Source organism: Adelges cooleyi, unplaced genomic scaffold (assembly GCF_023614345.1).
Source record: "Adelges cooleyi isolate 19-005CV unplaced genomic scaffold, UGA_ACOO_1.1 ACOO_flye_CR_arks_rails_tigmint_CR_PRNA_9, whole genome shotgun sequence".
Classification (NCBI taxonomy): Eukaryota; Metazoa; Arthropoda; class Insecta; order Hemiptera; family Adelgidae; genus Adelges; species Adelges cooleyi.
Window position 1 is genome coordinate 2,980,166 of NW_026096579.1, and position 13,122 is coordinate 2,993,287.

The window sequence follows — 13,122 nt, forward strand, 5'->3', positions numbered from 1 at the left end:
ACGACAGTGCGCGCCTCACGTCGGCGGTGGTGAACTGCAGAAACCTTGAACGACCGGTGGCCTTGGCGCGCGCGGTTTTTATTCTCGTTCTCTCTCCGACTTGCCGCCCGTACACGCATACATACAACGTGTACATTATACATATATATATATATATGTGTATTGTGTATAAATGTTCTTTGTTCGGCCTCTCACGATTTCCAGAGATGAGGTTGGCAATGCCGGTTTACCGGTATTCGGGACGCGGAAGGTGGGGGTCGGGGCGGCCGCGCCATTGGGTTTTTATGAAACGGTCGGTGCCGGCGGTGTTGGTGGGGGTACATCCGTCGCCGTCGTCGTTGTTCGGCTAGTGGCGGGCTACACGAACACGCAGGTCTGCCTCGTTATTTTTTCTCCTTCTCTCTCCGCCGCCTTTTCCACGGCAGTTTTAACCGTCGGTCGCGCGTTTACACTGCGAGATCCAACCATATACACGCGCATCCGTCGCCGTCGCGTTGTGTTTCCCTTTGTTTTTTTTTATTTGTTATTCTTCATATTATTATTATTATTATATTCATCGTGTGCCGCGTGTGTGTGTGTGTGCGTGTATACGAGAGCGTGTACGCACCCGCTCTTGTCTCGTGTGCTTTCTTCGTACGCGCGCGTACGATCCGAACGACAAACACCTTATCGTGTAACGAACGAACGACGCGAAATTCGGTATTGTTTTTATTTTACGCACACACGCGCTTCTAGCATACGAACCGCGTATAGTAAGTGCGTGCGTAACGTTTGTTGTGCCGTCCGGCCGGGAGATTCAAGCCGTGCGCACACCACTACAGACGCTGTATAGGCGGCATGTCCGAAAACCGCGCGGGCAACAATGTCGGCTGGGGCAACCGGGACGACCACGCGGCCGCCGCCGCCGCCAATATATGGTGGGGTAACAGTCAACAAGACCCGCAACAGCAGCAGCAACACATGCAACAACAACAACAGCAGCAGCAACAACAGCAACAGCAGCAACAACAACAATTGTTGAACCAACACCATCAGCAGCAATTGGCCGCCGTGGCGGCGGCCGCGCAACAACAGCAGCAGCAGGCCGCTGCTGCGGTGTCCGCGGCCCAGCAGTTCTATAAAATGGCGTCCACGTTCAGCCATCAACAGCACCAGCAGCTGCAGCAGCAACAGCAACAGCACCAACAACAACAGCAAATGAACAACGTGTCTACCAGCAACAGCAACACGACGGTGACCAGCAGCTCCAGAAACCCGATGGCCAATTACACGGACTACGGGATAGCCGCTGCCGCCGCCGCGCAATGGTGGTCTTATCCGGGCGCCATGGACAACAACATTCAAAACTTACACAACGTACCGTCGCCCAACGCCATCATGGTAATTTGGCGTGATAACGCTACGTACAGCTTTTTATTTTTTATTCATATATTTTTCTCGCGTGCGTCTCTCCGACTTCCGGTGGACTCGTTATCGCCCGAGACCGTTTCCTCCTCCGGTTCATTTTAGGTTCGTTAATTAATCGATAATGATTAGTAAGTAGCGCGTTGGCGAGCGATGAACCAAAAGGCCGAGACCCCCGCGATTTGAGTGAGCCCAAGTCGGAGTAGGAGAACTCGCGTTATCATGTGTACAAATGTACGTTGGGTTCGTTCACGTGCATCACTACTAGGAACTAGGTATTGATGTTTCGGCTGACGGTCACTGCTCTAAGTAACTAACGTCATCATATACGATAGCGCGTAAAAATGCTACTAGGTAAAAAAAAAGGATTGGCGCTTTTGTTATCTCTCTTCTAGATATTATATCATTATTGATTTTCTTGGACGCCTCTACGCACTAAAGTACTACTCGCTCGCGTTTCACCGTTCTGTGGTTTTGTTTAGGGGCCGAGATACCTAATTTACTGGCTGGGGTGGTGATGATTTACCTGTACGTCGTTTGTCATTGAACGAGCAAATGGAAAGTCGGTATCTATACGGATAGGCGAGTGGCCATGTACCACCGTGGTCTGCACTTCATTCCGTTATTGTTTGCGACTCGTCAGCCGATGATTCAGTTTCGTCGGTAGATCGATAACGTGATAAAAAAAAAAACGGCAACGCCGTCCGTTATGTAAAAGACGATACTGCACTAACTCTGTCCTAGTCTTTTTTATGTTTGTTTTCCTCCGGAAATAATTAAAATCTTAACCCGTTGTGGAAACGAGTAGTTAATTATTGGCTAAGAACGCGTTTTGCACACAAACGGAAATGTTTATTCTTATTTTATATTTGTTTTTTCTCGGTCGTTGCGCGTCTTCACGTTCATTGTTTTGAGGACCAATGGTCGAAAACAGATGTTAATTGTTAACAAAGACCGAATGTCAAGGTTTCCCTGGGTTCCATAGCCTTCATGGAATATTATTTCTGGTCCAGCAGTCACAGGAAAATTGTTGTAATATATTCACTGCTGCACGCGCCTCTACTAATTCGTCCTAGACGTATGTTTGTTATAGATTTTTTTTTCGGTCGACCAAAAGATTTAATTATCATTTTTTTATAATCGTCTCGTTATTATTGTTTTTGCGTTAAAATGACGATAAGCGGTTAATGATGGTGTACAATTATTGCCAAGAATCTCCTCTGCACACAACATCGAATCGATTGGGCCAGGTCGTTAGCCTTGGTCAATTATTGTCGGTTCTACAATAAACTGTTTTACTTGGTCGTTTTTATCGTGGAACACAATACGCTATTGTGGAGTGCCCCGTAACATAATAACATATATACCTATATGAGCTATCGTTCCAGTGTGTGTGTGTGGTTATGGCCGAAAGAAATATGAATGAAAACTCGTGTCTGTGTGTGTGTTTTTTCTGCTACTTAAAGTCTGCCGTCTGCGTTATTCCGGCTAGAGGCTAATAGTAGTCCTCTGCCGTGAGTTTTGTTTCGCTTGATTTATGTCCCGCTTCTTAGTATCCACGCGAACAGAAGTAATTATTATTTCTAGCCCGAGAGAAAGTCTCTAAAATCGCCGTTGGTTGGGCCTTTGCAAATTACTGGGTTTTGCAAAACTACTCCATTGTAATCGTTCGATGATCCGTTTTTATCCGAAAAACCTCATCGTATATAGTGAAAGAAATCTTTGGTCAAAGAAGGTCCTGTTTTGTGTACCTAACACACAGACACAGACAATGCACTAATAGACTAGACAACGCCGGGAGAGCGATTAACATTTTTCAATCGTATAACATTTAATTTATTATTATTATTTTTTTTTTACTGAAATTGTCTCCGTTTTTCGTGTCGGGATATTATTATGTGCGTCGTAAAAAAAAAAAAAAAAAGAAACTACGGCGACGAAAACCTGTTATTTTACCCTATTGGACCTTTCTATACAACGTTCCAAACAGCACACTGGTAATAACAACAGCTAACATCACCAACAAGGTTCTCTCCTAAGTTCCTCAATAGCTGTTCAAAAACATTTGAACGCTAGTTTAAACCTTTTTTAATTCCTAATGGCTATTCACTGTGCAATCTGACTTACTATTTAAAATGAGCAAAATAGCCAGGTCATTTTTGGCTTTTAGATTTTATTGAAACACAAGGTTTGGACAATTATAAATAGACGAATGATAAGGACAACATTACCGTGTTCGTTGTATTGCAAAGATTAATATATTTTGTTTTGTCCTTGTAAAAGGGACACTTGCAAGTGCTGTCGCCGCTATGGAGAAAGGTAGTGTGTGTGACTGCCACCGCCGAACTAAACGTTTTTATTTAAATTATATATATATATAAATCCTATGTAATATAAAAACACTATAACACGCTTGTATGTAATAGCGAATTGTTGTAGACAACCGTTCACCAGCGTAAAATGATTTAACTCGTTTGCCAATAATATATTTATAATTATAATGATAGTAGGTATATGCATAGGGTTTATGTTTTCATGTTGATAACACTCGAAAATTCTATTATTCACGATGTCTTACAATTTTTTAAAATTATTATTAACGATATTCGTCGTTACGCTCAAAAACTAAAGCAGATGTTTCCTGCTAATTATTATTATTTTTTTTTTTTAACATTTACCCGTACGTTGTTTTATAATAGCAATTATTATGATACGATACGGAGTTCAGGTAGATGCCGGAATAGAATACAAACCGTTCAAGAACATTGTACTTATTTTGTTGTTGTTTTTTGTTATTTCAGAACAGAGGGAAGATGCCTAGAGGCAAAGCGGCTGACGCAAAACCGAGGGGTCGTATGACCGCCTACGCCTTCTTTGTACAGACTTGCCGCGAAGAGCACAAAAAGAAACACCCAGACGAGAACGTCATATTTGCGGAGTTTTCAAAAAAATGTGCCGAAAGGTGGAAGGTCAGTGTCAATTCAATTACACTATTTGTAATCGATATCGTTTGTCTTTGGGCACATGCCGCATAAATTAATAATTTTATATTACAACTGTTTAATCATAATTATGACCGACTGTTCCTTTCCGGCGGACCGTGTGTAACGTAGACAATGAGAACATTTTGACGGTCTCGTGTTTTTTTTTCTCCAGACAGATTTTATTTTTTTGACCCAATTCGAGCCTCCAGCATAATAATTATTCCTCTTCTCCCTTTGTTCGTATTTTTAACAACAACCTAACAGACTGCTATATATTTAACATACTCTGCTGGTTTTTTTGTCTATTGTAATAATTTATTTTTGTAATTAAATCGTTATTCCCGAAAGCCATACACAGTTGACCTGTGCAATACGTGTAATGCCAAGAAATCAAATGCGACCTTACAAAATTCATAATTTTTTTTTTTTGTATGTAATACGAATTTTTATTGGGCACGCAAAATGCTAAGGCCTAAGAGGTTCGTCCTGTTTCGTTTTTACTGTTTGGCTTACAACAAATGGTTTACGCATGATAACCGTTTTTTGTGCTAATCGTCGTTTGGATGGTATATATAAACTACTGAACCGAATAACAACTGTAATAAAATACATAGTCTTTCTGACTGGATAAATTCGTTTTTATAAAACTGTTAAGAGCGGTATAACTTCAAGGTGTTAACAATATTATCTAATTCCAAGTTTATTAATGGTCGAGAAAGTAAAGATTTTATTATTACGGGCGTTGAGAACATAATATGTTATATTATAACGAGTAATGTGTATTAACAATTTAAAAACAACAGCTGAAGCGTGAAACCGTTTTTCTTTTTACTGCGCCTGCCGCCTTAACGGCCAAACATCGCACCACCTGCTCTTTCGAGTATAGTGAAGACGCGCGTATAATATTATATGCACAAACAAATATTGTTTCAATATAACTTAAAAATAAGAAATGTATGTTAGTCTCGTAATAATAATAATTTTTACTAGATCTATCTAGGAGGAGTGCGTTTTTTCTTTGTATAAAATATATAATATGTACATTTATATAAAATATATTTATCCGTCGTGTTGGTAGTAGTATGCGCAGCGGCGGCGGGTAAATTGTGTGTATAAAACGTTATGATTATTTTTTTCGGTTCACGTTATAATATTTAATATGGCCTGCGTTCTCCGTGCGTTGTAATATTATTGTAGAGAACCGCTGGGGTTCCGTAGGACTGGTTTTCGGTTAAGGGGGTGAGAGAGAGGATGGGTCGGCGGCTGTGGCAACGACAGCATACCAGGGAACCAGTTTTGGAACGACCGTTTCCCCTTCTCCCACCCTCGTCGTCGTCTGCGACGCCGCCTGTTAGTCCTTCGACCGTATCGCGCCATAGCTCGCACACACAACACACGTTTAACCGGCACCCACTGTTGCCAACCGAAATATTAATAAAACAAAAAACGTAATACAAGTATTGAATTATATACCGACGGCGTCTTATTTCTCTTATCGTCATCATTAATTGTTAATATTTTCTTAAATTTTCCATTCGTATAATAACTAATTAAATTTGTTATGGTTACTATAACGATTGACGGTATTCCTTATCGCCCGTATATTATAACACGCGGTATTTTCGTCCGTTAATATTAAATAGAAATCGCGGTACTCCTCTCTCTCTCTCTCTCTCTTGACGGTTATATTATTCGTGCTGCCGTGGTCGATTGTAGAGGGATAGAGAATTATTGGTAATAGGGTGAATGTGTGTGTGTGTGTGTGTGTGCCGGAATGAGTTCTGGGGGGTTCTCCGCCATCGATTTTTTGCGTGTAAAATGCTGGGGTTGTTTTCTGAAGGGTGCGGGAATAGCGTGCGGCAGCAGTGCGCACGGGGTATACACACCGGCGGTGGAGTTTAAAACTGAGAGCGCTGGCGCAATTATTAAAATTAACCCTCCTCCCTATCGTCCCCTTGGATATAGCCGCTCCTCGATCACGCTTGGCGTGTACAAACGAGGGCGGCGGTAGCGGTGGCGGATGTGTGTGTGTGTGTGTGTGAAACGAGAGGGAGAGAACACTATTCTAGAGGGTGGGTGTGGGTAATAGCCACACATACACCACACGGGCACGGGATTCTTCCCCTCTTTCTCGTTCCTTCTCTTTCGGCCGCATTAAGCTCTTTTCATAAAGATGTATATTATTGTGTAGGCGATTTGTGTGTGTGTGTGTGTGTGTGTGTGTGTGTGTGTGTGTGAATCATTGGACAAGAGGGAAGGAGAACGTTGTTGGAGAGGAGGATGGTACGCGTTATGTAATTGTCTTAGAGAAGAGGATTAATAGTTTTTACATATTATCGATTAATTGTATGTTCTCTTGCGAGATTGATTGAATTTTTTGACCATAGGTATAAGGCGAACAATCAAAAAATTCGTCGGTGACTATTTTCATCTAACTAGTGGTTTTGATGGCTGCTTATTTTATAAAATCCCTAAGCTACTGTTTGCTACTTTGGAATAAATACACTTAAAGTAGGCGATAGGCTTTTTTTTGTTATTTTTTAGTAAGCATAATTTTGTTATTTTTTGCTGGTTTCTACCAACTCTGATTACATGTGAAAGTGGTATGCAAAAGATGGTCATTATGGTCATTTTATTATTTAACTTCAGAAAAATTATTTTTAATTCCTAATCATGGTCATTATTATTAAATTATGAACCCTACTTTTTTGTGCATTACTATAGTATAAGAGTAGGAATTATAAAAAAAAAAATAATAAAATATAAACTTGTAAAATAATAAGAACCATTTTTACAGACAATGAATGAAAAAGAAAAGAAGAGATTCCACGAAATGGCTGATAAAGATAAGATGAGATATGACACTGAAATGCAGAGTTATATTCCACCCAAGGGTGAAAAAGTCCGTGGCAAGAAAAGGAAGCAAATCAAAGACCCCAATGCACCAAAACGCTCCTTGTAAGTTGTCGGTTTAAGAGTGTGTTGTATTTTTGAATCACACGCAGGTTTTTTTTACATTTGGATTAACAAAACATTTCTGTAAAACACAGGTCGGCATTCTTCTGGTTCTGTAATGACGAACGTGGAAAAGTTAAGGCTGTGAATCCCGAATACGGCGTTGGCGATGTAGCTAAAGAGTTGGGTAAAAAATGGTCTGATGCTGATATCACTGTAAAACAAAAATACGAAGCAATGGCAGAAAAAGACAAAGCCAGATATGAAAGGGTATGTCGAAAATATTAAGTGTCTTTATCTTTATATGTATTGCCTACAAAAATTAACAAGTGGTATTTAATTTTGTAGGAGATGACTGAGTACAAAAACAAAGGCAAGCCTACGTTGCAACAACAGCAGCAACATCAAATGTTGCTCCAACAACAACAACAAATACTTGCGCAGCAGCAGCAACAACAACAACAACAACAAATGATGCAAGTAAAAGATGAAAGTGACGAGGATGATGATGAAGAAGACGATGACGAGTGATCTCATTCAGATTCTTATCGGAATTTTTCTTTTCTTTTCGTACCTCGGAAATTTTAATTTTAAACTTTGTAAATACAAATAAGTTAATTTTTAAGTTATAGATTTAAAAGTAATTTTGTACAGAAACAACTGTAGAAAATTGGTTTTGTCTCAACAAAAATAATATTAATAAATATTGGATTCAAATTTTTAATTTTTATATTAGAGATTCCTATATTTTTACTAAAACTACAAAATTTACCGTAAAAATATTTCTTTACAGACTGATATATTATGATGAATTTTAAAATTACATTTTAATTTTTCAGGAGTACGATATTAAATTATGCCATTGAATTTTGTATTAATTTAAGGTTTTTAACTGCAAATACCTCCTGTAAAATATAAATGTAATTTTATTTTTTGTACATATAATTTTTTTGTTTATTATTATATTTTTTTTTAATTTGTAATTTTAATATTAGACAAAGAAATTGCATACGGCGATAAATTGCGAAATCTTTACCATTAAACATATTTTCATATTAGGAGAAGACTAATCAGCTGAAGAATTCAAACAATTTTTTATTTACAGTTAAGTTTGTCTATTTGTTATAATAATAAAAACACTTTTTTTTTTATTTGTAATGAGATGAAAATAAACCGTAACAAACAATCTTATAACTGTTTATACGATTCATGTACGCTATGGATAATAATTTGCACTATTGTGCTGTGTGACAAATATTCTCGCCAAAAAAAACTAAATAAATAAATAAAAATATATAATAAATATGCTGTTTCAGTTTTTTTTTTTTTAAAGTAAAGTATTTATTAAAATAATAGAACAGATAGAGATTTTGTTTTGCCATGCATTGAGTTGACACTATGATGTTGGCCACTCCTGTTATTATTTTTTAATGAACTAGTGTGTGGCTACTACAGCAGACTGCCCAACTCGACGATAGGCTATTTGCACGAGATTAAATTTTAGCTTAGTTTAACTGTATAAGAAACAAACATCGATTATTAGTAATTATTGTTTAATAATTAACGTGAGTTGCATTAGTAAAACAATATAATAATATGGTCATTACATGGATAAAAAGTAACAACATTGATAATAGAAAAAAATCAACCTAAACTCTTGTGACTAGAGAAGTTTATTTATGTTACTTGAATTCAATTGTATCTGCTGTTGTTTTATGTATTTATAAAAATCACACTGCACATTCGACTTGAAGAATCCAAATTCAAAAATGTATATTCCATATTTTAGTTTTTTTTTCTTATTACGCATCATTTTTAATACTTGCAACATAGTTAAAAAAAATTATAACTGTTTATCTAAAGTATCAATGAAATGACGACAATATAATAGAATTTCATAAAATGTCGTACGGTGCATTGTTCTTGTGTAGGTACATTCAACTTCATGTTGTATAATAATATAATTACAATTAACAATGTTTTACTTACTTAGCCCATCAATAACGTTATTTGACATAGTGTATAATTTTTTTTTACTAACACGGTTAGAAAAAAAATAAACGTATACATTTTTGTTATAAATGTCGGAACAAATTTCTTGGGCAAAGTACTGATTTGGTAATTTTTTTTTTTCAAATCTTAATTTTTTTGCAACAAATTTTGCTTTTTAAAATTGTGTTTATGTATCTGATGTACCGAAGTTTAGGGAGAAGAAGTAATAGTTATGGATTTACTAAAGCTCTACTTTGAGCCCTTATCTGTTTACTTTAGTAATAGATAAAGGTACGAAGGAAATATAGGGTGAGATACCACGGTGCATGATACTTGCATATCACATTCTGGTTGGAGAAAATCTGGAAGAAGTTAACAATAGACTTGAAAAATTGAAGAATAACACTTTAAAGATAGCGACTGAGGATTAGTAGAAGTAAAACAGAATATGAGTTCGGACGAAGAGGACAAGAGAAGAGGTTGGCGAGTAAAGCAATAAGCGGTGATGTAGTGTAGTAGGCGAGGTTAAAGAGTTTTAAGTATTTAGGATCTTTTTTACAGAAGAACACTGGCTTTAATGAGGATGTGGAATATAGGATTAAGTGTGATTGGATAAAATGAAGAAAAGCGTCAGGTGTTTTTTTATGATAAGACAATTGTAATGAGTCTTTAAAGCTAAGTTTTACAGGAGTGTAGGCTGTAGTAAGAATTGAGACTGAATATGTTGTATGGTTTGGAGTGTAGGGCGGTCCGCGGTAGACAAGAAAATAGAACTGAGAATGAGTGTAGTGAAGATGAGAATGCTTAGGTGGATTGGTGGTTATCAATAATCGCACACTCTCCGAAAATGAAAGAAAGGTTGGCTGACTCAAAAAGTTGGGTAGAAAACGAAGGAGGAAAAGAAGAAGGTTCCACTTCTTATAGGGAACAGTATTTTTGATATTTTTTTGGTTTTTCGAGGTATACCGATATTATTACACAGTGGTGATACATTAAGAATAATGCTCAAAATAATTTCTTTTTTTTTCAACCACCATCTGTTTCAGAAGTATAAATAAAATGTAAAGGTAATAAGACAAGTCATACCAGGCAGTCGTTACCTTGGTACCATAAGAAAATATTCTCTTTCGTAAATTTTTTAAGTTATAAGACATCAGATTAGTATAATATACGCAATGTTTCTATACATTCACATTGAAGAAAACGCTTCGATGCGAATCTGTGGATGTTATGCTAGTTTATACTGTATTCGTTAATACTGTGCTTGGTTTGGTGTACTCAGTTTCAATTGTCTAGTTTTCTACTTCACACTTTTCCTTAACTATAGTACGGTCCACGAAACTAGAAGTGTGATCGTCACGCGCCTGGTGGCAGCGGCGGGTTTTCGTCAGGGTTTCTACAGCAAGTTTCCCGCCTAAAATAATTTCAAAACCGTACGAATAATTTTAAAGACTTATTCCTTATATATTATTAGTGTTTATAATTCATAATGATGTTACATTAATAATTCACAGTCTACCATATATACATAACTTAATAATACTACAAAAAATTCATACTATTTATACAATTATTTACATATAATACATGGAGGGCTACGATGTACATGTAATAAAAAAAATTAGTTAAAATTATTTAAAAATTAGCTCCTCGCCGTCGTCATCGTCCTCACTCGATCACTCGAGCTATTGTCGTCGGGATTTATCGTCATAATAATAGACTCTAATATTTCATCTCTAAGCCCTGCCTTTACAAAATCCTCCTCTTGTAATTTTGCGCAATGTTCTCCACATTTCGCCCAATCTCTGCCGTTACCGCATCGATCGCTCTATGCACAAGTGCTTCTACGTCTGCAATTTTAAAAGGAGAGTTCTTTTCGGCAACTCTGCCTTTCACTTGTGCCCAAACAAGTAGGTTCGATGGGGTTATACTGGCAGTGGTAAGGGGGATGCCTAACCACTTCATGGGCCATTTGGAAAGTTATTTCGTTTAACTTATACTTTTTAGCTTCGATGCAAAGCGAGAAGGTATTGGTTTTACTCTGATGTGTGTTTTTTTTTATCTGTCTTTTTCCCTCGGCATCGCTAACTTAACTTTTTCGCGTAACTCGTCAAGCGTTTCTAGAGGAGAGAACTCTATATTTTTATTCCGCAACCACTGTTGAACATTCGACCGTTTGATTTTGGATAATTCTCGGCTAACGTAGAGTGATAGGATGCATTATCTATAACAATAAAGTTTCTAAATACAATAAAAATAAAATCAAAAAAAAAAGTTTGAAAAATATTAGTTTTAACCCGTGCTCCACAAGGGTTAAAGTTTAAATGGGATTTACTGTTTACTATGTTTTTACATGTTTACTGTATTTTTTATAATAGTAATTTATAGTAGTAGTTTATGTATTGTATGAACATATTATACATATTTATTATATCAAATATGCTCGTCAACATTGAAAATCTACCACCAGGCGCGTGACGATCACACTTCTAGTTTCGTGGACCGTACTATAGTTTTTTTCACTATGCTGATATCTTACTATTCACATCGAAGCGTTCGGTGGTTGTGTTGTAATCACTTAGAGGTTTAAAAATTGTCTTTACCTTTCTTTCCATACTTCATACTGTGCTAGTTTATGCTTCACTAGGTTTAGTTTTGTATTATAATATTTAATGAATTGTAATATATTTCTATTTTCTACTGTAAATCAAATACATTATGATAAAATTAGCACATTTTATCTTTTTCTAAATGTGATTTAATCACAATCAAACGTCTCGACACGAAGCACCGTTCAAACCAGTTGAGAACATCTGTAAAATGTTATAAAACAAAAATAAGAAAATTCGAGTATCTATAATAAAAAACAGGTGTTCCGCAAATTAGCTTATATAATATTATATAATGAGACATTCTTTTAAATAACAGTATACTCTACATGGTAGCGCTGGTGTTAATTTTTATTTTCCGATATTTTAGTCCAGAACTTAACGTTCAATAAATTGCGGAATTTTATGTTCTGTGTGATTACTTTCAGGGATTTTACATACGCCCCAAATGGTTAACAGTTGAAAATTGGAAATTTTGTTTGGTTTTTTCGATTTTGAGGATGAAGGAGTGACATGGTTTTGTTTTAACTATTTTATTGATATGATTGGTTAAAAGTGCTACTCAAGTAAACCGGTCGATCAGTTCTAAAATTATTATTTGAACAAAACAAAACTTCATGTCAAATTAATAGCTTTACTTAGTTAAGCATTGATTAATATGATGAATATGAGTAATAGTAGTTATGTTTAATCAATGTGTTAAGTAGATACATATACTTTTTGGTATTTCGTGGTAATAATTATTGATTGAACTTCTTTATCTAATTTATAATTTGATGAAAATTGCAAACGTCAGTCAGATAGTGTCTATACCCCGATTGAAGTTTGCAATTTCCATAAAATTATAAATTAGTTAAAGAAGTTATCAATAATTATTATCACGAAGTACTAAAAATTTTGCAAGTCTAGCTAAATCAATTATCCGGTATTAGCTATCAGAATAATTTATGTTAGACGTTAAAAAATAAAAAATAAATACTTAACATAATTTTCATATTGTTTGAGTATGGTTAAAATCGGTCATTATTATTTTTATCGAATATTATTCTAAAAACTATGTACTTTTTTTACTACTTTAAACGTCCATTCAATCAAATTTGCCTGCCAAACGAATGTTTGATGAGTTTGAAACTGCTGAATTTATCGTCAATACAAAAATCGCGTTTTATTTCGTCAAA

The 13,122-nt window shown here is 36.2% G+C and overlaps 1 protein-coding gene across 1 annotated transcript; it reads left to right on the plus strand.

The window, feature by feature from the left end:
• The first annotated feature begins 417 nt into the window (after positions 1-417).
• On the plus strand, positions 418-8,516 carry LOC126847214 (high mobility group protein DSP1-like). The gene is made up of 5 exons (XM_050587355.1): positions 418-1,380; positions 4,206-4,373; positions 7,186-7,346; positions 7,439-7,613; positions 7,692-8,516. The coding sequence occupies exons 1-5, from the start codon at positions 838-840 to the stop codon at positions 7,872-7,874; spliced, it is 1,230 nt and encodes a 409-aa protein (XP_050443312.1). The 5' UTR covers positions 418-837; the 3' UTR covers positions 7,875-8,516.
• Positions 8,517-13,122: the final 4,606 nt, after the last annotated feature.

What these genes read in the sequence shown, in the direction of transcription:
- LOC126847214 (XM_050587355.1), top strand. Translation starts at nt 838, where the DNA reads ATGTCCGAAAACCGCGCGGGCAACAATGTCGGCTGGGGCAACCGGGAC. An exon ending in CGTCGCCCAACGCCATCATG is followed by an intron (nt 1,381 to 4,205) that starts GTAATTTGGCGT and finishes TTGTTATTTCAG; the next exon opens with AACAGAGGGAAGATGCCTAG. An exon ending in AATGCACCAAAACGCTCCTT is followed by an intron (nt 7,347 to 7,438) that starts GTAAGTTGTCGG and finishes TGTAAAACACAG; the next exon opens with GTCGGCATTCTTCTGGTTCT.